Genomic DNA, 25,668 nt, shown 5'->3' with positions numbered 1-25,668 from the left:
GACTCACTGAATTGTTGTGCAACAATGTTAACGTGTTTCTCTTTTTGTCGTTCCAGGAGTTCTCTTTCGATATTTGATGATTGCACTTGTTTTGTTTGTGGTACAACCTCGTTGCTATGTTGCACCTGACACCTTCCTATGTATATAGTTTAGTCTCATGTACATGTTGTAAGTATTGCACACACATACTCAGCCGCACTCAGTACACACCAATATTTATTACCATGTAGGCACATATTCTTGTGAAAAGGGGGATGTCATGATATCCATATTAACATATCGTGGTGCAATCACACACACACACTGATGGACAGGTCGACGGACCAATCAACACACACGCAACATCACAGCCAATCACCAGTGAGAGCACACGCACTATAAAACAGGGAACACCACAGTTCCTGCTCATTCCACCAGGAGATAGCTCAGAGCACAGAGCTCACAGCGTGCCACTCAGACATACACCATGTGCTGAGTGCCTCTCTAAGATGGTGCTAGGGCTGGGTCCACAGGTTAACTGGTGAAGTACGAATCACAGCCAGAAGTTATCAGTTGTTATTATACAGAATAATAAAACATAGTTGTACCATCTACAACCGTGTTGGTTCGTTTGTATATCGGAACACCCAACACGACAAAAAGTACGAATGAAAGTTGAATTAAAATGTGTCATCGCTTGATAACATAATAAAAGAGCAAAGCAAACTAATATCAAGTTATGGGAGCCTGGAGAGGTGCAACCTGGGAGGGGCTAGTCCGGTGGGGTTGGTGGGGGAGGAGAACCGCACACGGCTCCACCATGCCCACCTTTGGATCGTGTGTACCCCTTCCGGGAGCAACCCTTATTCCTGCCCACCAGCCCCACCAACTGCCCGCTGACTCCTGGGGGATAAGGGGTACCCGCTGAGGACCTAGCTAATGACGCTAATATGCAGGTCGAGGAATAAAGTGGAGACCGATAGAACAAGGCCCGTGTGGCCACCCATGCTGCCATTGAGCGGTGCATCAGACTACTTGAAATGCACTTCCGATGCCTCGAGCGCTCCGCTGGTGCCCTCCAGTACCCCCAAAGGATCCCCTGCTTTGTAGTGGTCTGCCGTGTCCTCCACAACCAGGCACAGCAGCAGGTCAACGTGCTGGAGGTGGGGATGAGGAACATGTGGCTACCTAGGAGGATGGGGATGATGAGGCAGCGCTGGACCAGCATGGGCTGGAGGATGATCCCCGGGGGACCAGCCAGACGCTGCAGGACAGACGGCAGAGGCAAATGTCCGGCAAGCTCAGAAGGCCAAGGCGGCTCTCGTACTCACCAGCTTCACATAGGGCTTGGCCTGGTCCGTCATTGCCACCTTCCCCACCACCTTCCCCCTATTTCCCACCCTCCCAAGGTATGTGTTACATCAATCCAGGGAGCTTTGACCATTTCGGCACCATCAGCAGGTCACTGTCGAGGGCAGGGAATGATGATAACCCGCAGAGAGCTGAGTGCCAGTGCTCCTCAATCTATGCCATAGTCCACTCACCCCTACCTACACCCTCCCCCAGTTCCCTCAATGATCCTCAACGTACTTAGCACTCCTTGCACTACCGCTACATCTAGGTGTGTCCCCAGGTTGCACTTCAGAGGTGGAGGCAGCCAGCTGCTTACCACGTCCCATGGTCTTCAATGCCCCTTGCGGCCATTCCCATCTGAGAGCGGGACATGTCCTGCAGCGCCTCATTAAGGTCAGCCTAGTACTGGGCCTCATCCCCCAGCGAGTTGGATGCTCTGCTCAGACACTCAGCCATGGACGTCACTGACTGTACGACGCCTTGGACACCTTCACTAATGATGCGGACATCGTGCACCAGGCTCTCCATTGCAGACGCAGTGTTGGTCACGGTGCCACGCATTGCCGGCAACACCTGTGCCCGAAGCCTCTGGGACTCCTCCAATCGGCTACGGAACTGTTGGAGTGTTGCTAATATCTCCCTCTGAATATCCTGACCGCTCCCTATCATTTCCATCAGTTCCGGGTATACCTCTTCCAGCAGACCTCCGACTTGTGCCTTGCCTGGAGGTTCCTGCCTTCAATGACGTGCATCAACAGCTATGTGGTGCTCACCAGATTGTGCCCCAGACATCTGACCACAAATGTTTCCCACCGAGGTGTGTGTGTCTGTGCTGGTGGAGAGTGGGGATGACAGCTGTGATGCCTCGATCGCATCTTCATTGGAGTCTCTCTCCGAGGTGGTCTCCTGGGAGGCTGGAGAGGGGGCCACCCAGGATGGACCGGTGTTGTCGGCTGGAGGACCTGCAAGAGAATGGACATGTGGTCGATGATAGGGATAGGTCAGCTAGTATGGTAATAACAACTCGCGTTCGACAGTTCTTCCTGGTGGGGCCCGTTGGATCCTCGCCTCTACGGTTTCCACCACCCTCTGCGTGAGTGTTGTCGAACCTGTTGTCAGCCACTTCAGTCACCTCCAGGGCCCACTCCTCGAAGGAGGTGAGGATTCTTAAGTCCCGCACTCCACCGCCAGTCTGGGCCTCCTCCCACCGATTGTGGGAGAGCTTTTCCTGAGGTGACACAGAGAGGGCATCGTTAGCCACATGTGTGGTTCATAGTGGTGGGAGGGTGTGTGTGAAGGGGGAGGATTGAAGGGAGAGGGGGGGAATGGGGGGTTAGAGGTCGCTAGGAGTTGGGGAGGTGGATTCTCACGTAGGGGCGGAAAGGTCTTTGGGGGTGGGGGAGGGGGCGGGCTGGAGGCCAGTCCTCCGAATCACAATACCAGAGTTAACAGCCACTGCCATCTCGTTCCAGGCAGCTCTGTCTGCCCTGTGGCTCACCCTGCAGGACCCTCTGGGGAACAGGACATCCCTCCTGGCCTCCACTGCAACCAAGAGCGTCACCAGGGTCCGCATTGACAAATCTTGGGGCTGGTCTCCCTGGCACCATTGCTGCGAGCTGACTGGAATTGGCTGAGCAAGTGCTGCTTAAATAATGCTCGACCTTGTTAGCGGGGGGCTGGGGAGCGCGGTCCCGGCGAGTCGGCTGGCGAGACTTCATTTGCGGCGAGAAGCCCGTGAGGCCTCGTTAACTGGACCAATTAACATTGAATAGTTTTGCAGGCCTCGCTTGGCCGAGCGCCGGGAAGCTCGCGGCAATTCCCGCTCGCTGCACATTTAGAAATCTTTCCGGAGAATCGCGCTCCCTGCCTTGGAATTGGAGTTTAAGTATATCTGGTAAATATATTTTCATTCTTAAAAATCCTACAAGGGTGGGCAGCATGGTGGTTCAGTGGTTAGCACTGCTGCCTCAAGGCGCCGAAGTCCCAGATTCGATCCCAGCTCTGGGTCACTGTCTGTGTGGAGTTTGCGTGGGTTTCGCCCCCACAACCCAAAGATGTGCAGGGTAGGTGGATTGGCCATGCTAAATTGCCCCTTAATTGGAAAGAATGAATTGGGTACTCTAAATTTATTTTTAATCCTACAAGGGAGAAGGTAAAAAAGGGAAGAAAATTGGCCGTATTAAGTATAGACATTACTTTGCCATGTAAAGGAACATTTTTATTGATTGTAATGGTCAGACACAGTCTATCCAGATAGAAATAATAAGGAATTTGTTGCTGTACAATTCAGCACAAAATAAACCAAAATTAAGAAAATAAGATATGTAAGAAATTTTAAGAAGATGGTAGTAGCTATAGAATCTTGATGAGGAAGTTTAATTATCATTAGGAAGATTGGAGATAGATTCGCAACCCATACTGTTACGGATGGGGCGGGATGTGGGATAATTTTCCCCCTTTGCTCAACTCTTAGTTGATTGCAGCCAGATATAATTTAGGAGAGAGTTTTTTAACCCGTTGAGTGCTGTGACTTTAAAGAATAGTCATGAAGCAGGCCGTCTTATATGTTTAAATCAAAAGAAAGCAGGAGCTTTTATTTTCAACAACACCCAAAATATAAGTGAAAGATAAACCCACTCATTCAAACCAAATATGCCACACGCGCTCACACATATACATATACACACACAAAGAAAAGGGAGTTTCAAAGATGTAGCATGCACTTAGTCCTCAAGATGGTAGTTGAAATGTTGCGTACCTGAAGGATTCTCTCTTGATGCATTGAAGACAAATGATACTTGGAGGTTTCTGGTTATGAGTTTGAATTGTTTCGACTTTCAGATTTCCAATTCATATTGTGGTCAAGCTCCCGTTCATAGTCTTGCGGGTAAAATGAGTTAGTCCTAATTCTTTGCCAAAGGTGACTTTTGAGGAAGGACTTTTGCTGGCCGAGAAATGTCTGCCGTTTAAACTCCCAGAGTGGTCCACTGGATTGCCCTTGTGGATCAATAAAATACTGGGTGCAATCTTCCCAAAATTGCACAAGAAGTGAAAAGTTGTGTGGAACTCGTTGGCTTCACAGCCACCTGTTCCTGCCTGATTAAACAGCACTCTGTACAATTTCAAAGTTCTGACGAGAGTCACACAGCTAGCTGGAGGGGTGGAGCCTAAACACGACTAGCGACTAGAATCTGAGATTGGGCCTTTTTTTTAAAGGGTGATCTGATCCTGAAGCTAAATTTAAGCGTCCTCCTCTCCCCAACAGACATTGGGCCCCCCATGTTCATCAAGTTCTCCCCCCCGCCCCCCCCCTCCCCCCCCCCCCCCCCGCCTACACGGAACTCCCCTCCCCCAAACCCTAACACAAAAGGGAACTCCCCCACCTCACCCCCTCCCATGGATAAAGGAAACCTCCCCAATGGAGGAGGGTAAGCTCCTCCCTGTATGTGTCCCGTTGGTAGTCCTCATCACAGTGCCAGGGGTCAATGCCCAGTCACACACAAAGAAAAAGGAGTTTCAAAGATGTAGAATGCACTTACTTATCCTGAAATACATGCGTGGACACACACACACAGAAAAAGGAGTTCCAAAGATGTAGCATGCACTTAGTTATCTTGGAGTAAAAAACAAGTCACTTATAATAAGTCCTCAAGATGGTAGTTGAAATGTTGCACACCTGAAGGATTCTCTCTTGATGCATTGAAGACAAATGATACTTGGAGGTTTCTGGTTATGAGTTTGAATTGTTTCGACTTTCAGATTTCCAGTTCATATTGTGGTCAAGCTCCCGTTCATAATCCTGCGGGTAAACCCCAACCCCTGGGTGCTACAGGTAGCAGGGGGTGGAGGAGATGTCTTGGGTGGAAGCTACGGCGTCGAGCTCATATGTTAAATTAAAATACACTTTAAAATGGTGGAAATCATTACGTCACCAGTGGCAGGCAGGGAAGTTCTTAATCTGCGGATCTCATTGGCACAAATCCCGATTTTGGCTGTTCACGATATTTAGTGGACATTGCAGGATTTGCACCCGCAACTAGTGCTTCCACGATATCGTGGTCATTGGCTACCTTCAGCCAATTTGTCATGTGACAGCAGTATTAAGGTATTTCATTATCCACACAGTGAGCTGATGGCAGATGTAATTAACACACAAAGGAGAATGAATGATATTCCAGCCATGAGCATCTTCCTGAATGTCTTTATTTATCTTTCATCTTTTATCTTCATGGGGCCAGCAAGTAACAAATCAGCTATTGTTACTTTGTCTCTTCAATTGAAAAGTGAATGGAGAGAGTGGTCAACAACATCAGGGAAGGCAATTTACATTTACATGACTTGCCAGAGACATATGCCACAGGAATCAGTGCTGGAACCTCAACTATTTACAATGTATATCAACGATTTGGATGTAAGGACCAAATGTATGGTTGTTAAGTTTGCTGATGCCACAATGATGTGTACGAAAGCAAGTTGTGAAGAAAACATAAGGAGTTTGCAAAGGGATTTAAGAAAGGTTAAGTAAATGGGCAGGCCGTGGTGTAGTGGTATTGTCACTGGACTAGTAATCCAGAGACCCAGAGTCATGCTCTGAGGACATGGGTTCAAATCCTGCCACTGCAGATGGTGAAATTTGAATTCAATAAAAATCTGGAATTTAGAAAAAAAGTCAAATGATGACCATGGGCAGCACGGTAGCACAGTGGGTAGCACTGTTGCTTCACAGCGCCAGGGTGCCAGGTTCGATTCCCGCTTGGGTCACTGTCTGTGCGGAGTCTGCACGTTCTCCCTCCGGGTGCTACGGTTTCCTCCCACAAGTCCTGAAAGACGTGCTGTTAATTCTCCCTCTGTGTATCCGAACAGACGCCGGAATGTGGCGACTAGGGACTTTTCACAGTAACTTCATTGCAGTGTTAATGTAACGATTATTATTATGAAGCCATCGTTGTTTGTCGCAGATGTCCTTTAGGGAAGGAAATCTGCTGTCCTTACCTGGTCTGTCCAACATGTGATTCCAGACCCACAGAAATGTGGTTGACACTTAACTATCCCCTCAAGGTCAAGAGATGGGCAATACATGCTGCCGCAGCCTGCGATGTCCACATCCCATGAACGAATAATAAAAGAGAAATTTGGCAGATGGAGTATCATGCAGGTAAATGTGAACTGGAAGAATTGAAAAGTAGCATATTATCTAAATGGAGAGAGCAGAGCTATTGGACCTGTGTGTCGTAGTATGTGAATCGCAAAACGTACGAATCGTATGCAGGTACAGTAAGTGACTAGAAAGTTAAATGGAAACTTTTGCAAGGACAATGGGATATAAAATAGGGACCTTTTTTTACTACAGATGAACAAGGTGTTGGTGAGATCACATCTAGAATACTGTTTTGGTGTGCTTATTTCAAATGGATGTGATTGCATTAGGAACAGTTATGAGAAGGTTCACTCAACTGATTTGTGGGATGAAGGGGATGTTTTATGAGGAAACTGACCTGTATCCATTGATGTCGGAAAGAATGAGAGGTAGCCTTAGTGAAACATATAAGATCCAGAGGGAACTTGACAGCATACAGGAGGGAGATGTTGGAGTGGTGTAACAACAACAATATCTCCCTCAATGCCAACAATACTAAAGAGCTGGTCATTGACTTCAGAAAGCAAAGTACTGTACACACCCCTGTCTGCATCAATGGTACTGAGGTGGAGATGGTCGACAGCTTCAAATTACTAGGTGTGCACATCTGCAATAATAGTTCTGGTCCACCTATGCTGACGCTACAACCGAGCAAGCACAACAGCACTTATACTTCCTCAGGAAACTAAGGAAATTTGGCATGTTCACATGACAGTTACTAACTTTTACAGGTGCACCATAGAAAGCATCCTATCTGGCTGCATCACAGCCTGATATGGAAACTGCTCGGCCCAAGACCGCAAGAACCTTCAGAGAGTCGTGAAGACACCCTAGTTCATCACACAAACCTGCCTCCCATGCATTATCTCTATCTACACCTCCCGCAGCCTTGGGAAAGCGGACAGCATAATCAACGACCCCTCCCACCCGGCTTACTCACTCTTCCAACTTCTTATATCGGGCAGGAGATACAAAAATCTGAGAACACCCACAACAGATTCAAAAACAGCTTCTTCCCGCTGTTACAAGACTCCTAAACAGCCCTCTTATGGACTGATCTGATTAATACTACACTCCTGTATGCTTCACCCGATGCCAGTGGCTTTGTATTTACATTGTGTTGCCCTATTACGTATTTTCTTTTCATGTACAAATGATCTGTTTGAGCTGAACGCAAAGAAATACTTTTCATGTACCTACGTACAGCCTCCCCGAACAGGCGCCGGAATGTGGCAACTAGGGGCTTTTCACAGTAACTTCATTTGAAGCCTACTTGTGACAATAAGCAATTTTCATTTCATGTGACAATAAATAAATCCAAACAGGATGGATACTCTGAGACTATTTCCCTTTGTGCGAGAGTCTAGAACTAGGGGGAACAGTTTGAAATTAAGGACTCTCCCATTTAAGACAGAGATTAGGAGAATTTATTTCTTTGAGGGTCATGAGTCTGTGGAATCCTCTTCCTCAGAGAGTGATAGAGGCAGGGTCATTAAATATTTTTAAGGCAGAGGTAAATAGATACTTGACTAATAAGGGTGGTTATCAGAGGTGGGTGGGAATGTGGAGTTGAAGCCACAATCAGATCAGCTCTGATTTTATTGAATGGTAAAGCAGGACTGAGGGGCCGAGTGGCCTACACCAATTCCTAATTCATTTGCCCGTATATAAGTTCATATGTACAGTCAAAAATCAACAAACTCTCTCCAGTAGCCGAATAACTCATTATAGACTTCCTTAATCGAGGTGATTATCTTATCAAACAGCAGTTCTGCAGCATGTTTCCTAATTATTTGGCATTGACTTCCTGATCATGATTAAGACCTAGTAAATCAAGCACTTCCACATGAGAATTAAGGAAACAAGAGTTTATTCAGACAAAAGACCCACGTTTCAACATTTAATTAATGTTGTGCGGCAGCTGCCTAAAAAAACTAACTTACCAGTGACCAAGTCAGTTGCCCAAATCGAACATGGGGCTATCTCACCATTAAATTTGTAATTGTTGCACCCCTTTCATACCTGAATAAGGTAACTTAGAATTTAGGTCCATATATTTTCAGAAAGCATTTAATTACATGCTGCACAATAGATTTGTTATGACAATTAAGGCCCATCTCATTGTAGAATGCAGTTACTCTGATGAGTGTAGACATTGATATATATTATATTTCATATTTGTGGCAGCAATATTATTAAAAAGCCCTGGTTTTAAAAAAAAACATAAAGGCAATGTGTCCATTAAAGTTGTCATTAAAGAGTCGTAAAATGTGAGGTAATGATTGATCCCAACCACTTGGTTACAGATAAAGGGCTAATGGGATTGTGTTTTGATTGCTGGAGATTCCCTGGAATGGAGGTAATTTATGAGGGAGTAGTGTTTAGTCCTAGCTTAGCAGGTCATAGAACCTGGGGGGAGCCAGGCCGATCTGTAGATGTGCAGTGTGCTAGAATTACTTAAGTTGAACAGCTTAAGTTGAATAGAATTTGAGTATGACAAGACAGAGGTGCACTGGATCTGCTCTTGAAATGGTTCCTCTATAAAAGTCTCTACACAGCTGTGCAAGTAAACTTGTTGTGTTAACTTTGTAAGTGGCATTTGAACTGTATTGGGTTCCTTAATTCAAATTAGTAGCAGGAAAGATAGTAATTTACCAGATTTTTCCTTTTGTTTAAGAACTGTTTAACTGATAGTTGTAAAGCTATTTCTTTGATGTTAATGTGGTTAATTCTGTGTTTAAAGTTTGTTTTAACATAAAAGATACCTATTGGTCAGAGTCATCATTCCTGGGTAAAGTATCCTTTCCTCACAGTTTTACAAATTATAAAAAAATGTTGGGATCTTGTCCGGTATCCTAACACTACAATAAGAATGGAATTCACCAGGGGACATATTTTCTGTCCTGAGCAGAGTTCCTCCCGCATATATCTATGCTTCATTAAATCCTATGGTCATCATTTCATCCTTATCTACAACTGGCTCCTTGTGCCCTAAAGCTAGATTTGACAACTCACTTGCTTTGATTGGAAATCTTTGTTGAAATTCCAAGATGCTACAGCTGCCAACCTGGGACAAAGACACATTGCCTGCAACAAGGTCAAACCGTGCATACAATCTCACTTCAGCTGTTTATCTTTCATATGGCTGAGAAAGTAGTCGTATGCAAGTTGCAGGAAGGCTTTGAACCCAGTGGCATCTTTGGGTCAATTTGTTGCACCTGAGAGCCAATTTGTTGCACCTGAAGCTTCATTCAGTGGCCCGATTCCAAACCTGCAATTTTCCAACAAGTGAAGCCAACGTGAACCGGAGCAAAATACCCTAGCGTGCCATCTTACAGACATGCGGGTTGAGTCCGTCAAGGGCTGGTTACTCAAACATGTGATGGAGTCAGGGTACTCCGCTACATTTAAGTATAATTAATCTTCCAATTTCACTGGCTGTTCAAACTCGATAGGAAACTTTGTTCATACGTACAGGCATGAAATGAAAATCGCTTATTGTCACAAGTAGGCTTCAAATGAAGTTACTGTGAAAAGCCCCTAGTCGCCACATTCCGGCATCTGTTCGGGGAGGCTGGTACGGGAATAGGCATAGGTGCTTGTGTTGTATGTTATATCTGGTCCTGAGGAAAATTCTTTTGTACCCAAACTGTCCTCACCCTCATAAGTTACAAAAGTAATTGGGACTCAACTGATGAGATTATTTCCACTTGGAACTTGTGCAATGAATAATATTTGTAGGGTTCCAGCTAAAGTGGCAGATTTTAAAATTGCTCTCATGCAAAAGGCAGTCGGATACTATAATGTAGCAGCATCAAAAGAAAGCTGGATGTCACAATAGTTAAAGCAAGACCAAGAGGATGAAAACCTACTGGGATCCAATCTTGAATAGGCAAACTGCAATAAATGCCTCCTCTTTAAAAGTCACATGATCATCCATCATATTCTTCAAAGCTCCAACTGGAATTGGCAGCTCTATTAAAAACACCTTGATTTTTAAATCCTCATTTTTAAATGTATCTATAACTTTTTTGAACTCTATCTCTGCAATATCCTTCAATATCCCCCAAGTCCAGCTGATTTTTTTCATACATCCTTTATCTGATTGTTGCACCCACTACCTTCAGTCACCTCAGCCGCATGTTCAGGATTGTCTTTCATAAATCTCTTCTGCTTACTTCCTGCATTCAGAGGCTTATTCAAAACTCCCCTCTTTGACCAAACCTTCCCAATCCCTCCTTTCCTGGCCCAGCATCGGTCACCCCGGCATATATTTGTGAAGTAACTGTGGTGATATGCATCACTGTAAATACACAAGGGGTTAATGTGAACACACTACACCTAGCTAGACACCAGAGGGAGCACCAGAGGCATCATGCCACACAGACATTCAACCAATAGGCCAGTAAGATAGGACACGACCAATGGGCATTCAAGACACACACACAGGTGACACTACCACAGGAGGGCATTACACCAACCCATATAAAAGGACACAGCACACATGCTCAGTCTCTTTCCAGTGGAGACACTTAGTGAGTACATGCAGGGTTGATTCAAACACATCACACCCACCACGTGGATTGCAGCAGACTGGTTCGTCAGTCTGAGTAGCTATAGCAGGATTAACAGGAGAGTTGAATCCATGGAGGAGAATCGTTAACAGTTTAATAAATGTGTTAAAGCCATCTCCAAGTCTGAACCTTCCTTTGTCAGAGTGCACATCAAGGAAGCAGCTTTTGCTATGTCAAGAGCATAACAAAACAGTACCTGGGAACATTTGTATTGTACGTCAAAGGTACTGTATAAATGCAATAGCTTGCTGATTCTGAAGGGGAATAGTGAATGTGGTATACTTCAGGGAGCTATACAAGGACCTCTTTCTTTCTACTTATGTGAATAATTTGGGTTTAAATACAAAATGAATGATTTCAATATATGGAAGTTTCAGTGCTGAGGCCTAGCACTGTTGCTTCTCAAAGAACAAAGAAAAGTACAGCACAGGAACAGGCCTTTTGGCCCTCCAAGCCTGCGCCGACCATGCTGTCCGTCTAAACTAAAATCTTCCACACTTCCATATCCCTCTATTCCCATCCTATTCATGTATTTGTCAAGATGCCCCTTAAACGTCACTATCGTCCCTGCTTCCACCACCTCCTCCGGCAGCGAGTTCCAGGCACCCACTACCCTCTGTGTAAAAAAAAAAAAAAAAAAAACAACTTGCCTCATACATCTCCTCTAAACCTTGCTCCTCGCGCCTTAAACCTATGCCCCCGAGTAATTGACCCCTCTACCCTGGGAAAAAGTCTCTGACTATCCACCCTGTCTATGCCCCTCATAATTTTGTCGACCTCTATCAGGTCGCCCCCCAACGTCCGTCGTTCCAGTGAGAATAAACCGTGTTTATTCAACCTCTCCTCATAGCTAATGCCCTCCAAACCAGGCAACATCCTGGTAAATCTCTCCTGCACATGCTCTAAAGCCTCCAGGGTCCCAGATTCGAATCCTGGCTTCGATCACTGTCTGTGCAGAATCTGCATGTTCTCTCCGTGTCTGCGTGGGTTTCCTTCGGGTGCTCTGGTTTCCTCCCACAAGTCCCGAAAGACATACTGTTAGGTGAATTGGACATTCTGGATTCTCCCTCAGTGTACCCGAACAGGTGCCGGAAGGTGGCGACTAGGGGCTTTTCACTAACTTCATTGTAGTGTTAATGTGAGCCTACTTATCACAAAGATTATTATTATTATACATTTTACAATTTATATCAATGACTTGGATGAAGGGATGGATGGGATCGATGGTACAAAGATGTGTGGGAAGGTAAGTTATGAAGAGAACATAAACTGTCTGTAAAGGGGTGTAGATGGGTTAAGTGAGTGGGCAATGATCACTGTTTAAAAAGAAAGTGGGGGGGTCTCATTTAAAACAGATGAGATCTTTTTTCGTTGAGGATGGTGAATCTCTGGAACTCTTTTTCTTCCTCAAAAGGCAGTGGAAGAAGATTCTTTGAATATTTTTGAGGCAGAGCTGGATAGATTCTTGATTAACAAGAGGGTGAAAGGTTATTGGTAGGCAGGATTGAAGTTAAAATCAACCATGACCTTATTGAATGGTGGAGCAGGCTCAAGGGGCCAAGTGGCTAACTCCTACTCCTAGTTCATATGACCTGGCAAATAGAATATAATGTGGGGAAAATGTGAAATTGTCCACTTTAGCAGGAAGAATAAAAAAGAAGTTTATTATTCTAAATGGTGGGAGATTGCAGAGCTCTGAGGGATCTGGATGTCCTCGTGCGTGAAACACAAAGGGTTGCAGATACACCAAGCAATTAGGAAAGCTAATAGAATATTATAATCTATTGCAAGGGTAATTGAATACCAAAGGAGGGAGGTTCAGCTGTACAGGGCATTAGTGAGACCACATTTGGAGTACTGAGTATATTATTTATGGAAGGATGTAAATGCGTTGGAAGTAATTCAGAAAATGTTTACTCGACTAGAACCTGGAATGGGCGAAATGTATTAATGAGAAAAGGTAGGACAGACGATACTTGTATCTGTTGGACTTAAGAAGAGGAAGACGTGACTTGATTGAAACATACAAGGGGTCTTGACAGGGTGGAGGTGGAAAGGATAGTTGCTCTTGTGGGAGAATCTAGAACTAAGAGTCAATTTAAAATTAAGGGGTCATCCATTTAAGACAGATGAGAATAAATTTTTCAGAATGTCTCTAGAACTCTCTTCCAGTACCTTTTGAGGAAGTGGAATCTTTTAATATTATTAAGGCAGAGGAGATAGATTGATAAGCAACGGGATGAAACATTTTTGGGGGTGGGCAGAAATGTGAGTTGAGGTTACAATCAGATCAGCCACGATCTTCATAGAGTCATAGAAATCCTGCAGTGCAGAAGGAGGCCATTGGACCCATCAAGTCTACACTGACCTTCTGAAAGAGCACCCTACCTAGGCCCACTCCCCCACTCTAACTTTGTAATCCCATAAGCCCACTTATCTTTGGACTTTAAGGGACAATTTAGAATGGCCAATCAACCTAACCTGCACATCTTTGGACTGTGGAAGAAAACCGGAGCACCCGGAGGAAACCCACATAGACACAGGAGAATATGAAAACTCTACACAGACAGTCACCCAAGGTTGGAATTGAATCCGGGTCCCTGACACAGTGAGACAGCAGTACTAACCACTGTGCCACGGTGCTGCCCCTACTATTGGAGGGGTTAAGTGGCCTACTCCTAATTTGAATGTTCGTATTTGAAACTATGGGCTGATTTCAAACAGTAAAGAGGAAGGACTGAAAGGTTTGGGATGCCTCCTATAGTTAAAGAATTTGTCAAATACCCACTACTCACGTTTGTACAGGACGGGTTCCCCCTTGGTGAAAGAATCAGAGAGAGAGCTGTTGATATGAATTGAACTATGTCACTGTCTGCGGGGAGAAAGAAAATTAGAGAGAAGTCTGGAGAGTGAAAGAAATTTTTTTTTTCAGGTTTTTGGTCATACTTGATGACAGCTGTTTATATTGCTGGAGTGCCATTTAACATGGGAATAAACCTTTATTTTTACAGAAGACGGAACATTAGGGAACAGAATTAGCAGTTGAATGCGATTGGAGATGTGATTTTAAGGTGGCTCTGTAGGCAGACAAGTACAACAAACGATTCAGAAAGTAGATACCAGATTGCAGGGTCACGGTGGCTAATTGACCACATCCCTTTTATGTGGAAACAATGAAAAAATTGTGGTATTGAAAGCCACAAATAAGCTCAAATTTGTGTTATCATTTCAGCCAAATCATGTGATTAATGTAATCATATTCGTAATATATGCATTAATATAGCAAAAAGTGGAATGCCCCACAACCATGTTTAGTCTTTGGCTGCGCATGTCAAAAAAATAATTCCTAGACTGTGATTCTCAAAGGTGCAAAATGGTGGAGAAATACTGAAAACCAGAACAACTTTACAATATAATGCGGTGATCTATATAGTTCAGCTTGTGTTGTAGCTAGAGTTGCTAACTTTTGGTTGGTTCAATTGGCTCTGTTTTATAACCTTTGCTCTCAAGTCGCCAGGTATCTTTATGATACCGCCACGAGGTTCAAGTTCAAGTAATGATCAATAACTCAATACACCGATTAGTAAGATTCAAATCAAAGCACATTTATTATACACAATAATCGCTACTCATGCATAAATTCTACTTCTAAGCTACTTCTACAACTAACAGGACTATACTTAGCTTCGGACTGGCCCACCAGTTCAGGGGAACAAATGGCCTCTCGTTCGGGTTCTGAGTCTGCGGGATTCAAAGTTGGTACGGACTGGTAGCTAGGAGCGCCTATCTCGTAGCGAGCGTTGACTTAAGACTTACTGGCTCTTGGCGGCAGCTGAACCGGTCACTGTCAAGGGTTGGTTCGCATTGCTGAGTGACCCGGTCAAGAAGGACGATTTGAACTTGGGGGCTTAACTTTATAGTTCCCAGGGGCTTCCCGCCTTTCGGGGCGGACCCTGTACCTGGTTCCAAGTGATTGGACTTTGTTCCAATCGCTTGGTTCGATTTCTCCAATACTGGAGCGGTTCCCTGATCGATGGGCGGTCTTGAGGCGTCCGTTAACCTTTTTTGTGTTGGTTCCTGCTGGCGCCGAGGAGTCTGGCTTGGCTTTGTTTATCCCAAATGTTTCGATTGTTCCCAGGGATCGTGCATTAGTATGTAGATGGCTGCTACATTATTATGCAGATGGCTGCTTGTATCGATGCTGTCTGGGCTTTTGCAGAGTTTAATACACAGTAACTTGTACCTGCCAGTTTCTGCCTCTGTTGGCTGAATTTCCCTGCAACCTTTGCTGTTCTCCATTTTACGGCGGGAGTTGGCCAACCCAGGTGGCTACACTAGTTTGCAGGCAAAGTGTGTCATATTGTAGTACATGGAGCTTTAATTAAGACAGTACTATTGTCACTAAAAGTATATGCTAAGTGGAATGGATTTCTTCATTATCCATCCATATGTGTTTTTTCAAATGTGACATATTTCAAATGTTCTATTTTAGGAGCAGTGACAAAGAGAGAGACAATGTTGAGCCAAAGCACCAACTATTCCAAGAAAAAGCCATTGCAGATCAGTGCATTGCAATGTCATTGATGGTGAAGAATAAGGGATAAGAATGTGTTCTGCTTCAGTACTGCGTGAGGAATCTATATTTGCTTGAACCGTTCACAAGAGAATGTTAGCTTTCACCATGTACCTCACAAGTTCCAGAGATGTGGCAGTTAATGAAAAAGGTTACTTAGCTAGGACAAGGAATTTTCTCTTATGTATGTTGCAATATCTGAGCTGTTACCTATTTAAAAGGAAAGTCGGAGACAAATCCTGTAAACTGCAGCATTGATTCAGTGCTTTATATCTGGGCTATTCTTAGAGGTTTCATGAATGAATCCATTGTGTGAAAAAATATAAAGATCAGTGCATGCTGCAAAGTGGTTCATTGATGTAGTCATCTGCTCTTCACTTCAGCTATCGTGCTTGTGCTTTGCAAAAGAAAGAGTTGATTCATCTTTTACTATTTACTATGTGTGGTGCACATGAAAGTTACTGCCCAGCAGAACATCATTTACTGAATATGACTGAATAAATGATAAAAATCCGCATCAAGATTATTATCATTTCAAAAACTATTCATTGATGTACACTTTGGATTACTTTAAATGTTACTGCCTTGGTAGTAATCAGTCGAAGCGGATGTCTTGTCTTTCCTTGCTTTTAAATCACTTCAAACTTGCCCCTTCTTACTTCCACAACCTACTCCAGCCTCTTCATTCCTTAAAATCTATATCTTTGGCCTAGCTTTTGGCTGCCTGTCTCAATCTGGCTTGTAACAAATTTTGTTTCAATGGTGGTCCTATGATGCTTCTTGGGATTTAAAAAAAAAAATGGTTCTCTATGTAAAAGGTGGTCCATTGTAGTTGTTGAAGTTATCACATTTTTTGTACTATTGAAATCATTGCCCGAGTAGTTTCCATAAAGCACGTTCTGCTTTGTCAAGTTACCATCCAGGCAGCAAAGTTCAAAGTTACCCGAGTCTTTTGAAGGAAAAGCAAAATTCCGTTTGCCAGTTCTGTAATTACATTTTACATTTGTGTGTATGACACAATCTCGTAAAATGCTCTTACTTTGTTCACTGATGCTACTCCACATCTGAGAACATTGCCAGATTATAAGCTTTGAAATAATGGCTTGTGCATGCACAGCGTTTTGTTTTACGAAAGTGAAAGAGAAACAGGAAGGATTTTTGAAGCAGAAAGAGAAAGCTGCATATTCCATCCATTGAACTCTGATTTCGGAGCAGTAATTGAGTGGTTGGGTACAGAAAATCTTTTGTGAATGGTTAGACCCGACTTGTGTCCTGATTGATTGTTTTGGTATGTGGCCCAAGCAGTAGCAGAAGTCATGCTTCAATGCTTCAGAAAGATGGGGACTTACACTTTGCCCCTAAATGCTATGCTCTGGAGTTTGCCATGTATTCCTATGACTGTCGTGTTGGGTGTTCCGATACACAAACGAACCAACACGGTTGTAGATGGTACAACTCTGTTTTATTATTCTGTACAATAATAACTATTAACTTCTGGCTGTGGTTCGTACTTCACCAGCTAACCTGTGGACCCAGCCCTAGCACTATCTTTGTGAGGCACTCAGCACATGGTCTGAGTGGCACGCTGTGAGCTCTGTGCTCTTGTGCTCTGAGCTATCTCCTGGTAGAATAAGCGGGAACTGTGGTGTTCCCTGTTTTATAGTGCGTGTGCTCTGACTGGTGATTGGCTGCGATGTTGTGTGTGCGTTGGTTGGTCCAATTACCTGTCCATCAGTGTGTGTGTGATTGCACCATGATATGTTAATGTGAATATCATGACATCCCCCTTTTCACAAGAATATGTGCCTACACGGTAATAAATATTGGTGTGTACTGAGTGCGGCTGAGTATGTGTGTGCAATATTTACAACATGTACATGAGGCTAAACTATATACATAGGAAGGTGTCAGGTGCAACAGAGCAACGAGGTTGTACCACGAACAAAATAAGTGCAAACAGCAGAGAACTTCTGAAACGACAAGAAAGAAACACGTTAACAGTATTGCAAAACAATTCAGTGAGTCCAATGTGCAAACAGGCTCATAAGTCCAGTCTATTAGGTGGGTGACGAATTCGGGTTGACCGCCTCAAGGGTGGGTCAGGATCCACCGGCTGAGGAATGGGCCTGGCCACGGGCAAGAGAGGAATAGGCAGAGTAGCAGGAAGCTCAACAAAGCCGACATCAGGGACAACAGGAGGGCGTGGCACCAGTGCATGATCACATAGCGAGCGCGGAAGCAGCCGAAGGGCCCACCGATTACGCCGGCGAATGGAGCCTTCAGGCATGCGAACCAGGAACGAGCGGGGTGCCACGTGGCGGAGAACCTCAGCGGATGCCGACCAGCCACCCTCCGGTAGGTGTATGCGGACGTTGTCTCCAGGCGCCAGGGCAGGAAGATCAGTTGCCTGAGCGTCATGTGCCACCTTCTGCTGAGCACGCTGCTGTCGCATCCTTTGCAGTACTGGAGCATGGTCGGGTTGAGGAACATGAATGGACGGCACAGTGGTCCTGAGGGTGCGACCCATCAACAGCTGGGCTGGCGAGAGGCCCGTGGACAGTGGGGCCGAGCGATAAGCCAGCAGGGCTAAACAAAAGAGGAGCCGCTTCACGATATGGACGCCCTTTTCCGCCTTGCCATTCGACTGGGGATGCAAAGGCTTGGACGTCACGTGTGTAAAGTCGTATGAAGCGGCAAAAGAAGACCATTCTTGGCTCGCAAAACAGGGCCCATTGTCAGACATGACGGTGAGCGGGATGCCATGGCGAGCGAAGGTTTCTTTGCATGCTCTGATGACAGCTGATGATGTCAAGTCGTGCAGGCGTATGACCTCCGGATAATTTGAAAAATCGTCAATTATAATGACGTAGTCCCTGCCGAGCGCATGAAAGAGGTCCACACCCACTTTTGCCCAGGGGGACGTGACCAACTCATGGGCTGAAGTGTCTCAGGGGGTTGCGCAGGCTGAAACCTTTGGCAGGTGGGGCAGTTGATCACCATGTTAGCGGTGTCGTCGCTGATGCCCGGCCAGTACACAGCTTCTCGGGCCCTCCGCCTGCACTTTTCAACTCCGAGATGGCCTTTGTGCAGTTGTTCGAGGACAAGCCGGTGCATGCTGTGTGGGATCACAATCCGGTCCAACTTTAGGAGGACACCATCAACAACGGCCAAGTCGTCCCGGACATTGTAGAATTGTGGGCACTGCCCCTTGAGCCACCCTTCCGTCATGTGGCGCATCACACGTTGTAGAAGGGGGTCAGCCGCAGTCTCACTGCGAATGTGGGCCAGACGTGCATCAGTAGCCAGCAGACTGGCCGATGTGAAGGCTACTTGTGCGTCGACCTGAAAAACGAACCCCTCCGATTCGGGCGGTGTGGTCACTGCTCTGGACAGGGCATCCGCGATGATGAGGTCCTTTCCCGGGGTGTAGACAAGTTGGAAGTCGTACCTCCGGAGCTTGAGCAGAATGCGCTGGAGGCGAGAAGTCATATCGTTGAGGTCCTTCTGAATGATGCCGACCAGGAGACGATGGTCGGTTTCCACAGTGAACTGCGGAAGACCACATACATAATCGTGGAATTTGTCGGTGCCGGTCAGCAAACCCAGGCACTCCTTTTCAATCTGCGCATAGCACTGTTCTGTGGGGGTCATGGCCCACGAGGCATAGGCGACCGGGGCCCATGATGCAGTGTCGTCCCGTTGCAGGAGTACCGCCCCAATGCTGGACTGGCTGGCATCAGTCGAGATCTTTGTGTCTCGAGTAGTGTCGAAGAACGCCAATACCGGGGCGGTGGTGAGCTTGACCTTGAGCTCCTCTCATTCCTTCTGGTGTGCGGGCAGCCACTGGAATTCCGTTGTCTTCTTGACCAGGTGGCGAAGAGCCGTTGTGTGCGAGGCAAGGTTGGGAATAAACTTCCCCAGGAAGTTGACCATCCCAAGAAAGCGTAGCACTGCCTTCTTGTCTGCTGGCTGCGGCATGGCTGTGATAGCTGCCACTTTGTCGGCATCCGGCCGCACCACTGACCGGGATATGTGGTCCCCCAGAAACTTTAGCTCAGTTTAGACCATAAGACCATAAGACATAGGAGTGGAAGTAAGGCCATTTGGCCCATCGAGTCCACTCCACCATTCAATCATGGCTGATTTCAACTCCATTTACCCGCTCTCTCTCCATAGCCCTTAATTCCTCGAGAAATCAAGAATTTATCAACTTCTGTCTTAAAGACACTCAATGTCCTGGCCTCCACCGCCCTCTGTGGCAATGAATTCCACAGACCCACCACTCTCTGGCTGAAGAAATTTCTCCTCATCTCTGTTCTAAAGTGACTCCCTTTTATTTTAAGGCTGTGCCCCCGAGTCCTAGTCTCCCCTGCTAATGGAAACAACTTCCCTACATCCACCCTATCTAAGCCATTCATTATCTTGTAAGTTTCTATTAGATCTCCCCTCAACCTCCTAAACTCCAATGAATATAATCCTAGGATCCTCAGACGTTTATCGTATGTTAGGCCTACCATTCCTGGGATCATCCGTGTGAATCTCCGTTTCCAAAAGTTTGGCCAAAAGAGCACTTGGCTCGGTTGAGGCGCAGGCCCTGATCTCGTGTCCGTGCAAAGACACGCTGGAGCCGACTGATGTGCTCCTGTGGTGTGGTGGACCAGATGATGACGTCGTCAACATAGACTCGTACCCCTTCGATGCCCTCCATCATCTGTTCCATGATGCCATGAAACACCTCGGATGCCGAGATGGTGCCAAAATGCATCCTATTGTAGCAGTATCTGCCAAAGGGAGTGTTGAAAGTGCACAGCTTCCTGCTGGACTGATCCAGTTGAATCTGCCAAAAACCCTTTGAGGCATCAAGCTTGGTGAAAATTTTAGCCCGGGCCATTTCCCTTGTGATTTCTTCCCATTTGGGTATGGGGTAGTGTTCCCTCATGATGTTATTGTTCAGGTCTTTTGGGTCGATGCAGATCCGGAGGTCGCCGGGGGCCTTTTTTACGCACACCATGGAGCTGACCCATGGCGTTGGCTCCGTGACCCGGGAAAGCACTCCTTGGTCCTGCAGGTCCTGCAGCTGCTGCTTGAGGTGGTCCTTGAGTGGTGCTGGGACTCTACGAGGTGCGTGAATGACCGGGGTGGCGTCCGGTTTGAGCAGTATTCTGTAAGTGTAGGGCAGTGAGCACATGCCCTCGAAAACCTCCTGGTTGTGGGCGAGGAGCGCGTGGAGCTGTGCCCTAAAGTCTGCACCCGGGAAATTGGACGTGCCTTCTGGAGACAAAGTGTGTACCCGCTGAACGAGGTGGAGGATCTTGCACGCCTGTGCGCCAAACAGAGAGTCCTTCGAGGATTCAACTATCTCAAAAGACAGTGTGGCTGTATGTGAATTGTGTGCAACCTCGAGCTGGCAGGACCCCATGGCCGGGATAATGTTTCCGTTATAATCAACCAGCTGACAATGGGATGGCAGAATCGGTGGTTTAACCTTCAAGGTGTGGAAGGCGGACCATGCAATGAGATTGGCGGAGGCACCAGTGTCTAAGCGGAATGTGATCGGTTGACCGTTAGGGTGGCACACCATTCATCGCCCGGATTAATGCTGTGCACTGGCATCGGCTCGGGGACATCCGGTTCTTGTTTATTACCGCAACGCAGAAGGGTTCCCGGTCGTCGGTATCACCGGTCTGCACGTAGTCAGGGTATGACTCGGTGTATGGGGGCTGAATGGCCCGAACATCCCTGCGAGGCTGGCGGAATTTCGGAGAGTTGGCAGGTTGAGCTGCTCGACAGCAGGCAACGTAGTGGCCCATCCTGCCACAGTGGAGGCATTATTGCTTTAAGTGTGCAGATCCACAGTTGCCGCACGTCGTGACGTCATGGCGTTCGTTGCGCCACCGCGCATGCGCGGTGCGGTATTGCGGAGAGCGCGCCTGCGCATCCCGTCCCTCTGCGTCGACGTCCCCTCTTTTGGCGCGTACAAGCCCGGGAGGCCTCGGAAAGCGCACAAAATGGCCGCCCTCGTCCGGGCCACGGGCCGGGAGGAACTCGGAACGACTGGACCTGCTCGAGCTCGTAGGACCCCTGCCATGCCGATTCGGCCGCCTGGAATTGGGAGTACCGCCTGGTCGCGTTTTCGTGGAGGACACAGGTCTCGATGGTGGTGGCTAGGGTGAGGCACTTTATTTTGAGGAGCTGCTGGCGTAGGGTGTCCGAGGTGACCCCAAAAACGATCTGATCGCGAATCATGGAGTCGGAGGTGGCCTCATAGCCGCAGGACTGCGCGAGGAAACGGAGGTGTGTCAAATAAGATTGAAAAGGCTCATCCTTACCCTGCAGGTGCTGCTGGAAGAGGTACCTCTCGAAACTCTCATTAACTTCCACATTGAAGTGTTCCTCAAATTTCAGAAGGACCGTCTTGTACTTCGTCTTGTCCTTGCCTTCCGCGAATACCAGGGAGTTGTAGATGTGGATGGCGTGTTGCCCCGCCGTGAAGAGGACGAGGGCGGTCTTCTTGGTGTCCGATGCATTCTCCCTGTCTGTGGCGTCTAGGAAGAGTTGGAAGCGCTGTTTAAACAGCTTCCAGTTGACGCCAAGATTTACAGCAATCCGGATCGGCTGCGGCGGGCTGATGGTTTCCATGGCGCAGGATGGCATGTTTCTGAAGAGGTGCAGGTAGGTCTCACAGTCGCTGGCGAGTTTCCAGGCCTGGTATCATATTGTGTTGGGTGTTCCGATACACAAACGAACCAACACGGTTGTAGATGGTACAACTCTGTTTTATTATTCTGTACAATAATAACTATTAACTTCTGGCTGTGGTTCGTACTTCACCAGCTAACCTGTGGACCCAGCCCTAGCACTATCTTAGTGAGACACTCAGCACATGGTGTATGCCTCAGTGGCACGCTGTGAGCTCTGTGCTCTGAGCTATCTCCTGGTAGAATGAGCAGGAACTGTGGTGTTCCCTGTTTTATAGTGCATGTGCTCTCACTGGTGATTGGCTGCGATGTTGTGTGTGTGTTGGTTGGTCCAACTACCTGTCCATCAGTGTGTGTGTGATTGCACCATGATATGTTAATGTGGATATCATGACAATGACATTGTAGTTTCCTGATGCCAGTGCAGTCTACAGCTTTGGCATTTTTACATCTAATATTTCTAACATTCACCTACATGTATCTTGTAATAAGTTTGCTGCCTTCCATATTCCCCCAATGTTCATCTTTTCCTGATCACCATTTCAGTAGCAATACTTTGAAATTTTGCACCAAGACTTTCTCACCTACCTTCTGCCCTACAAACAGTCTCACCTGTCTCTTCTAGTAATCTGTCAGCTGCCCTCCTATACATCTGGTTTAAATATTTTCTCATTTCTTTCTCAAAGTTCTTTCTAAGTCTCTTTATTCTTGATTCATTTAGATAATGGAGCTTTTGTTCAGGAGGTATTCCCAGTTATTTAATTATTATTATTATTATGATGATGGCAGAGTTGCTGCTTTTTGCACAAGATTGCCAGATACTCCTTCATACTCTCAAGTTTCTTTGTGAACCCCCTTCATCTCTCAAAACCTGAAGTCTGCCAAGAGACGTTACTTTTCATTCTGCATATTTGGGCTTTGACAGTCCTCCAGTATCCCTAAAGATCCCTATATTGTTTTACCCTCTCCTTTGCACCCCTTCCTGACCCCATCAGCATCCTTTCTAAACTTTTCTTCAACATAGAGTATATTACTCTAGCAAGAGTGGACAGTTCCCCACCCTGAAAGTATCATCATTATGCAACACATAGATGTCCACTCGTCTGAACAAATAATTCCCCATGAGCACTATTTTCTTGTCATGTTCGGATATTGTCTTTGTTTCAGCTGCCTCCTCGGTGTCCTCATTCCGTGATCTTGTGTGGCCTTGCTTCATAGAATTTTGCAGCCCAGAAAGTGGTCTCTTAACCCTTCAGTGACCGTGCCAACTGAGAAATCTAACAAATCGCATTCCATTGCTCTACAAATACTTTGTTTATTTTAGGCCAATGAGCTGACCAAAGAAAATTGAATATATTCAGCATGCTTTATTTCATTTCGTCTAAAATCCAATGAGTTCCATTTTGGCAGCAATAAAATAAAAGGAGAAATGTAGCCTGCAACCTCTGGTTCAAGTGACTTCTGCCAGGTTTACAAAATTACTAAGTCTCTTAATTGTCAATGCTTTAATTATTTTACATTAAATGTTATTTGTTATCTCAAAAACATTCTCCAACTACACAATTTTAAAATATAAATGTTTAGTTAAGATTTAGTCAATGATGTCAAGATTGTCTGATGTATCCTGTGTCCAGCCACTTGTATAACCTCATTGGAGCATAATGAAGTGTCTCAAACCAACACTTGATAAGTGAAGTAATTAAAATTGATGTATTCCAATGGTTTACGCAGATTAAATCTTACAAGACAAAGGGATAATCGTTTTATTTTGTGCTCAAAACATGAAGAAAATCAGGAGAATACCTTGGTCGATTAAACCGGGTAAAAGAGAAAGATCTGTCACTGACACCAAAAATTCATAAGCTGTGAAAACATAGGAAGTATCTATTGGAATTTAAAACCATTTATTTCTCAGCCAAATTATCCTTTCAAAATAGAGATATTGTGCTATCTGAACACACTATTTTTAAATATCAGCTCAAATGTGAGTAAAAATCTTGGGTTCAGATCTTTATTATGCATATTTAATGTTCTGTTTTATCTACACATTAATTGTTGCAAACTTAACTTATTTTTTTTAAATAATTCCAGGCTTCAAACAACTTTCTGAAGAGCTCATCTTTCAGTCACAATAACTTATCTCAGTAAGTATTGCAAAGGAACTTTCAAATCAACCCATGAGATTTTTCCAAAACTAAATATCTTTGCTGGGTATTTGGAGCTGTGTTACATTGTTATCGATGTCTTCAGCTATCCTATCAATTATTTAAGTCATGATTGAGCTATCAATTGCCCAACTGTCAACTAATTTCAACAAGAGAGCATGTAGACAAAGCTATAAAATAGAATGCAATATATTGTGTTATGTTCATAGGTCAGATATTCCAGCAAAGGGAATTAATGTACAAAGCATTGTTTGGTTCACAGAGTACTGTGTGGTTTTGAGTGTTCCATTCTGCAATAAAAGCGTGCATAGTTTCCCCAGGATGATTCCTGGGGTGGAAAACTGTAGCTAATGAAAAGAAATTGTATTTACCAGGACTATTTACTTTGAGCAGCAACCCCAGTCTCTTTCTTTCTCTCCCCCCCCCCTCCTCCACGTCCCCCTCCCCCCCCCCCAGTCTCTCTTCCCCCCCCCCAGTCTCCTCCCCCCCCCCCAGTCTCTCTCTTCCCCCAGTCTCTCTTCCCCTCAGTCTCTCTCTTCCCCCCAGTTTCTCTTCCCCCCAGTCTCTCTTCCCCCCCCAGTCTCTCTTCCCCCCCAATTCTCTCTCATCCCCCCAGTCTCTCTCTTCCCCCCAGTCACTCTCTTCCCCGCCCAGTCTCTCTCTTCCCCGCCCAGTCTCTCTCTTCCCCGCCCAGTCTCTCTCTTCCCCGCCCAGTCTCTCTCTTCCCCTCAGTCTCTCTCTTCCCGTCAGTCTCTCTCTTCCCCCAGTCTCTCTCTTCCTCCCCCAGTCTCTTTCTTCCCCCCAGTTTCTCTCTTCGCCCCAGTCTCTCTCCCCTCCCCAGTCTCTCTCCCCCCCCCCCAGTCTCTCTCTTCCCCCCGTCTTTCTCTTCCCCGCCCAGACTCTCTCTTCCTCCCCCAGTCTCTCTCTTCCCCCCAGTTTCTCTCTTCCCCTCCGTCTCTCTCTTCCCCTCAGTCTCTCTCTTCCCCCCAGCCTCTCTCTTCCCCCCCAGTCTCTCTCTTCCTCTTCCAGTCTCTCTCTTCCTCCTCCAGTCTCTCTCTTGCTCCCAGTCTCTCTTTCCCCCAGTCTCTCTCTTCCTCACACAGTCTCTCTTTTCCTCCCAGTCTCTCTCTCCCACCCCCAGTCCCTCTCCCCCCGCACCCCCCCCCCCAGTCTCCCCCCCCCCCCCCCC

The 25,668-nt window shown here is 46.0% G+C and overlaps 1 protein-coding gene across 5 annotated transcripts in view; it reads left to right on the top strand.

The window, feature by feature from the left end:
* LOC140425043 (tensin-3-like) overlaps positions 1-25,668 on the top strand; it is a 666,087-nt gene that overhangs the window by 372,152 nt on the left and 268,267 nt on the right. For all 5 annotated transcript variants that reach the window (XM_072508833.1, XM_072508834.1, XM_072508832.1 and 2 more), the window contains one exon: positions 24,406-24,458. In XM_072508833.1, coding sequence (XP_072364934.1) covers positions 24,406-24,458 — 53 coding nt within the window. The remainder of the gene's footprint in view (positions 1-24,405; positions 24,459-25,668) is intronic.

This window comes from Scyliorhinus torazame, chromosome 6 (assembly GCF_047496885.1).
Source record: "Scyliorhinus torazame isolate Kashiwa2021f chromosome 6, sScyTor2.1, whole genome shotgun sequence".
Classification (NCBI taxonomy): Eukaryota; Metazoa; Chordata; class Chondrichthyes; order Carcharhiniformes; family Scyliorhinidae; genus Scyliorhinus; species Scyliorhinus torazame.
Note: the sequence above shows the minus strand (reverse complement) of the source record. Positions and strands in the feature narration are given on the sequence as shown.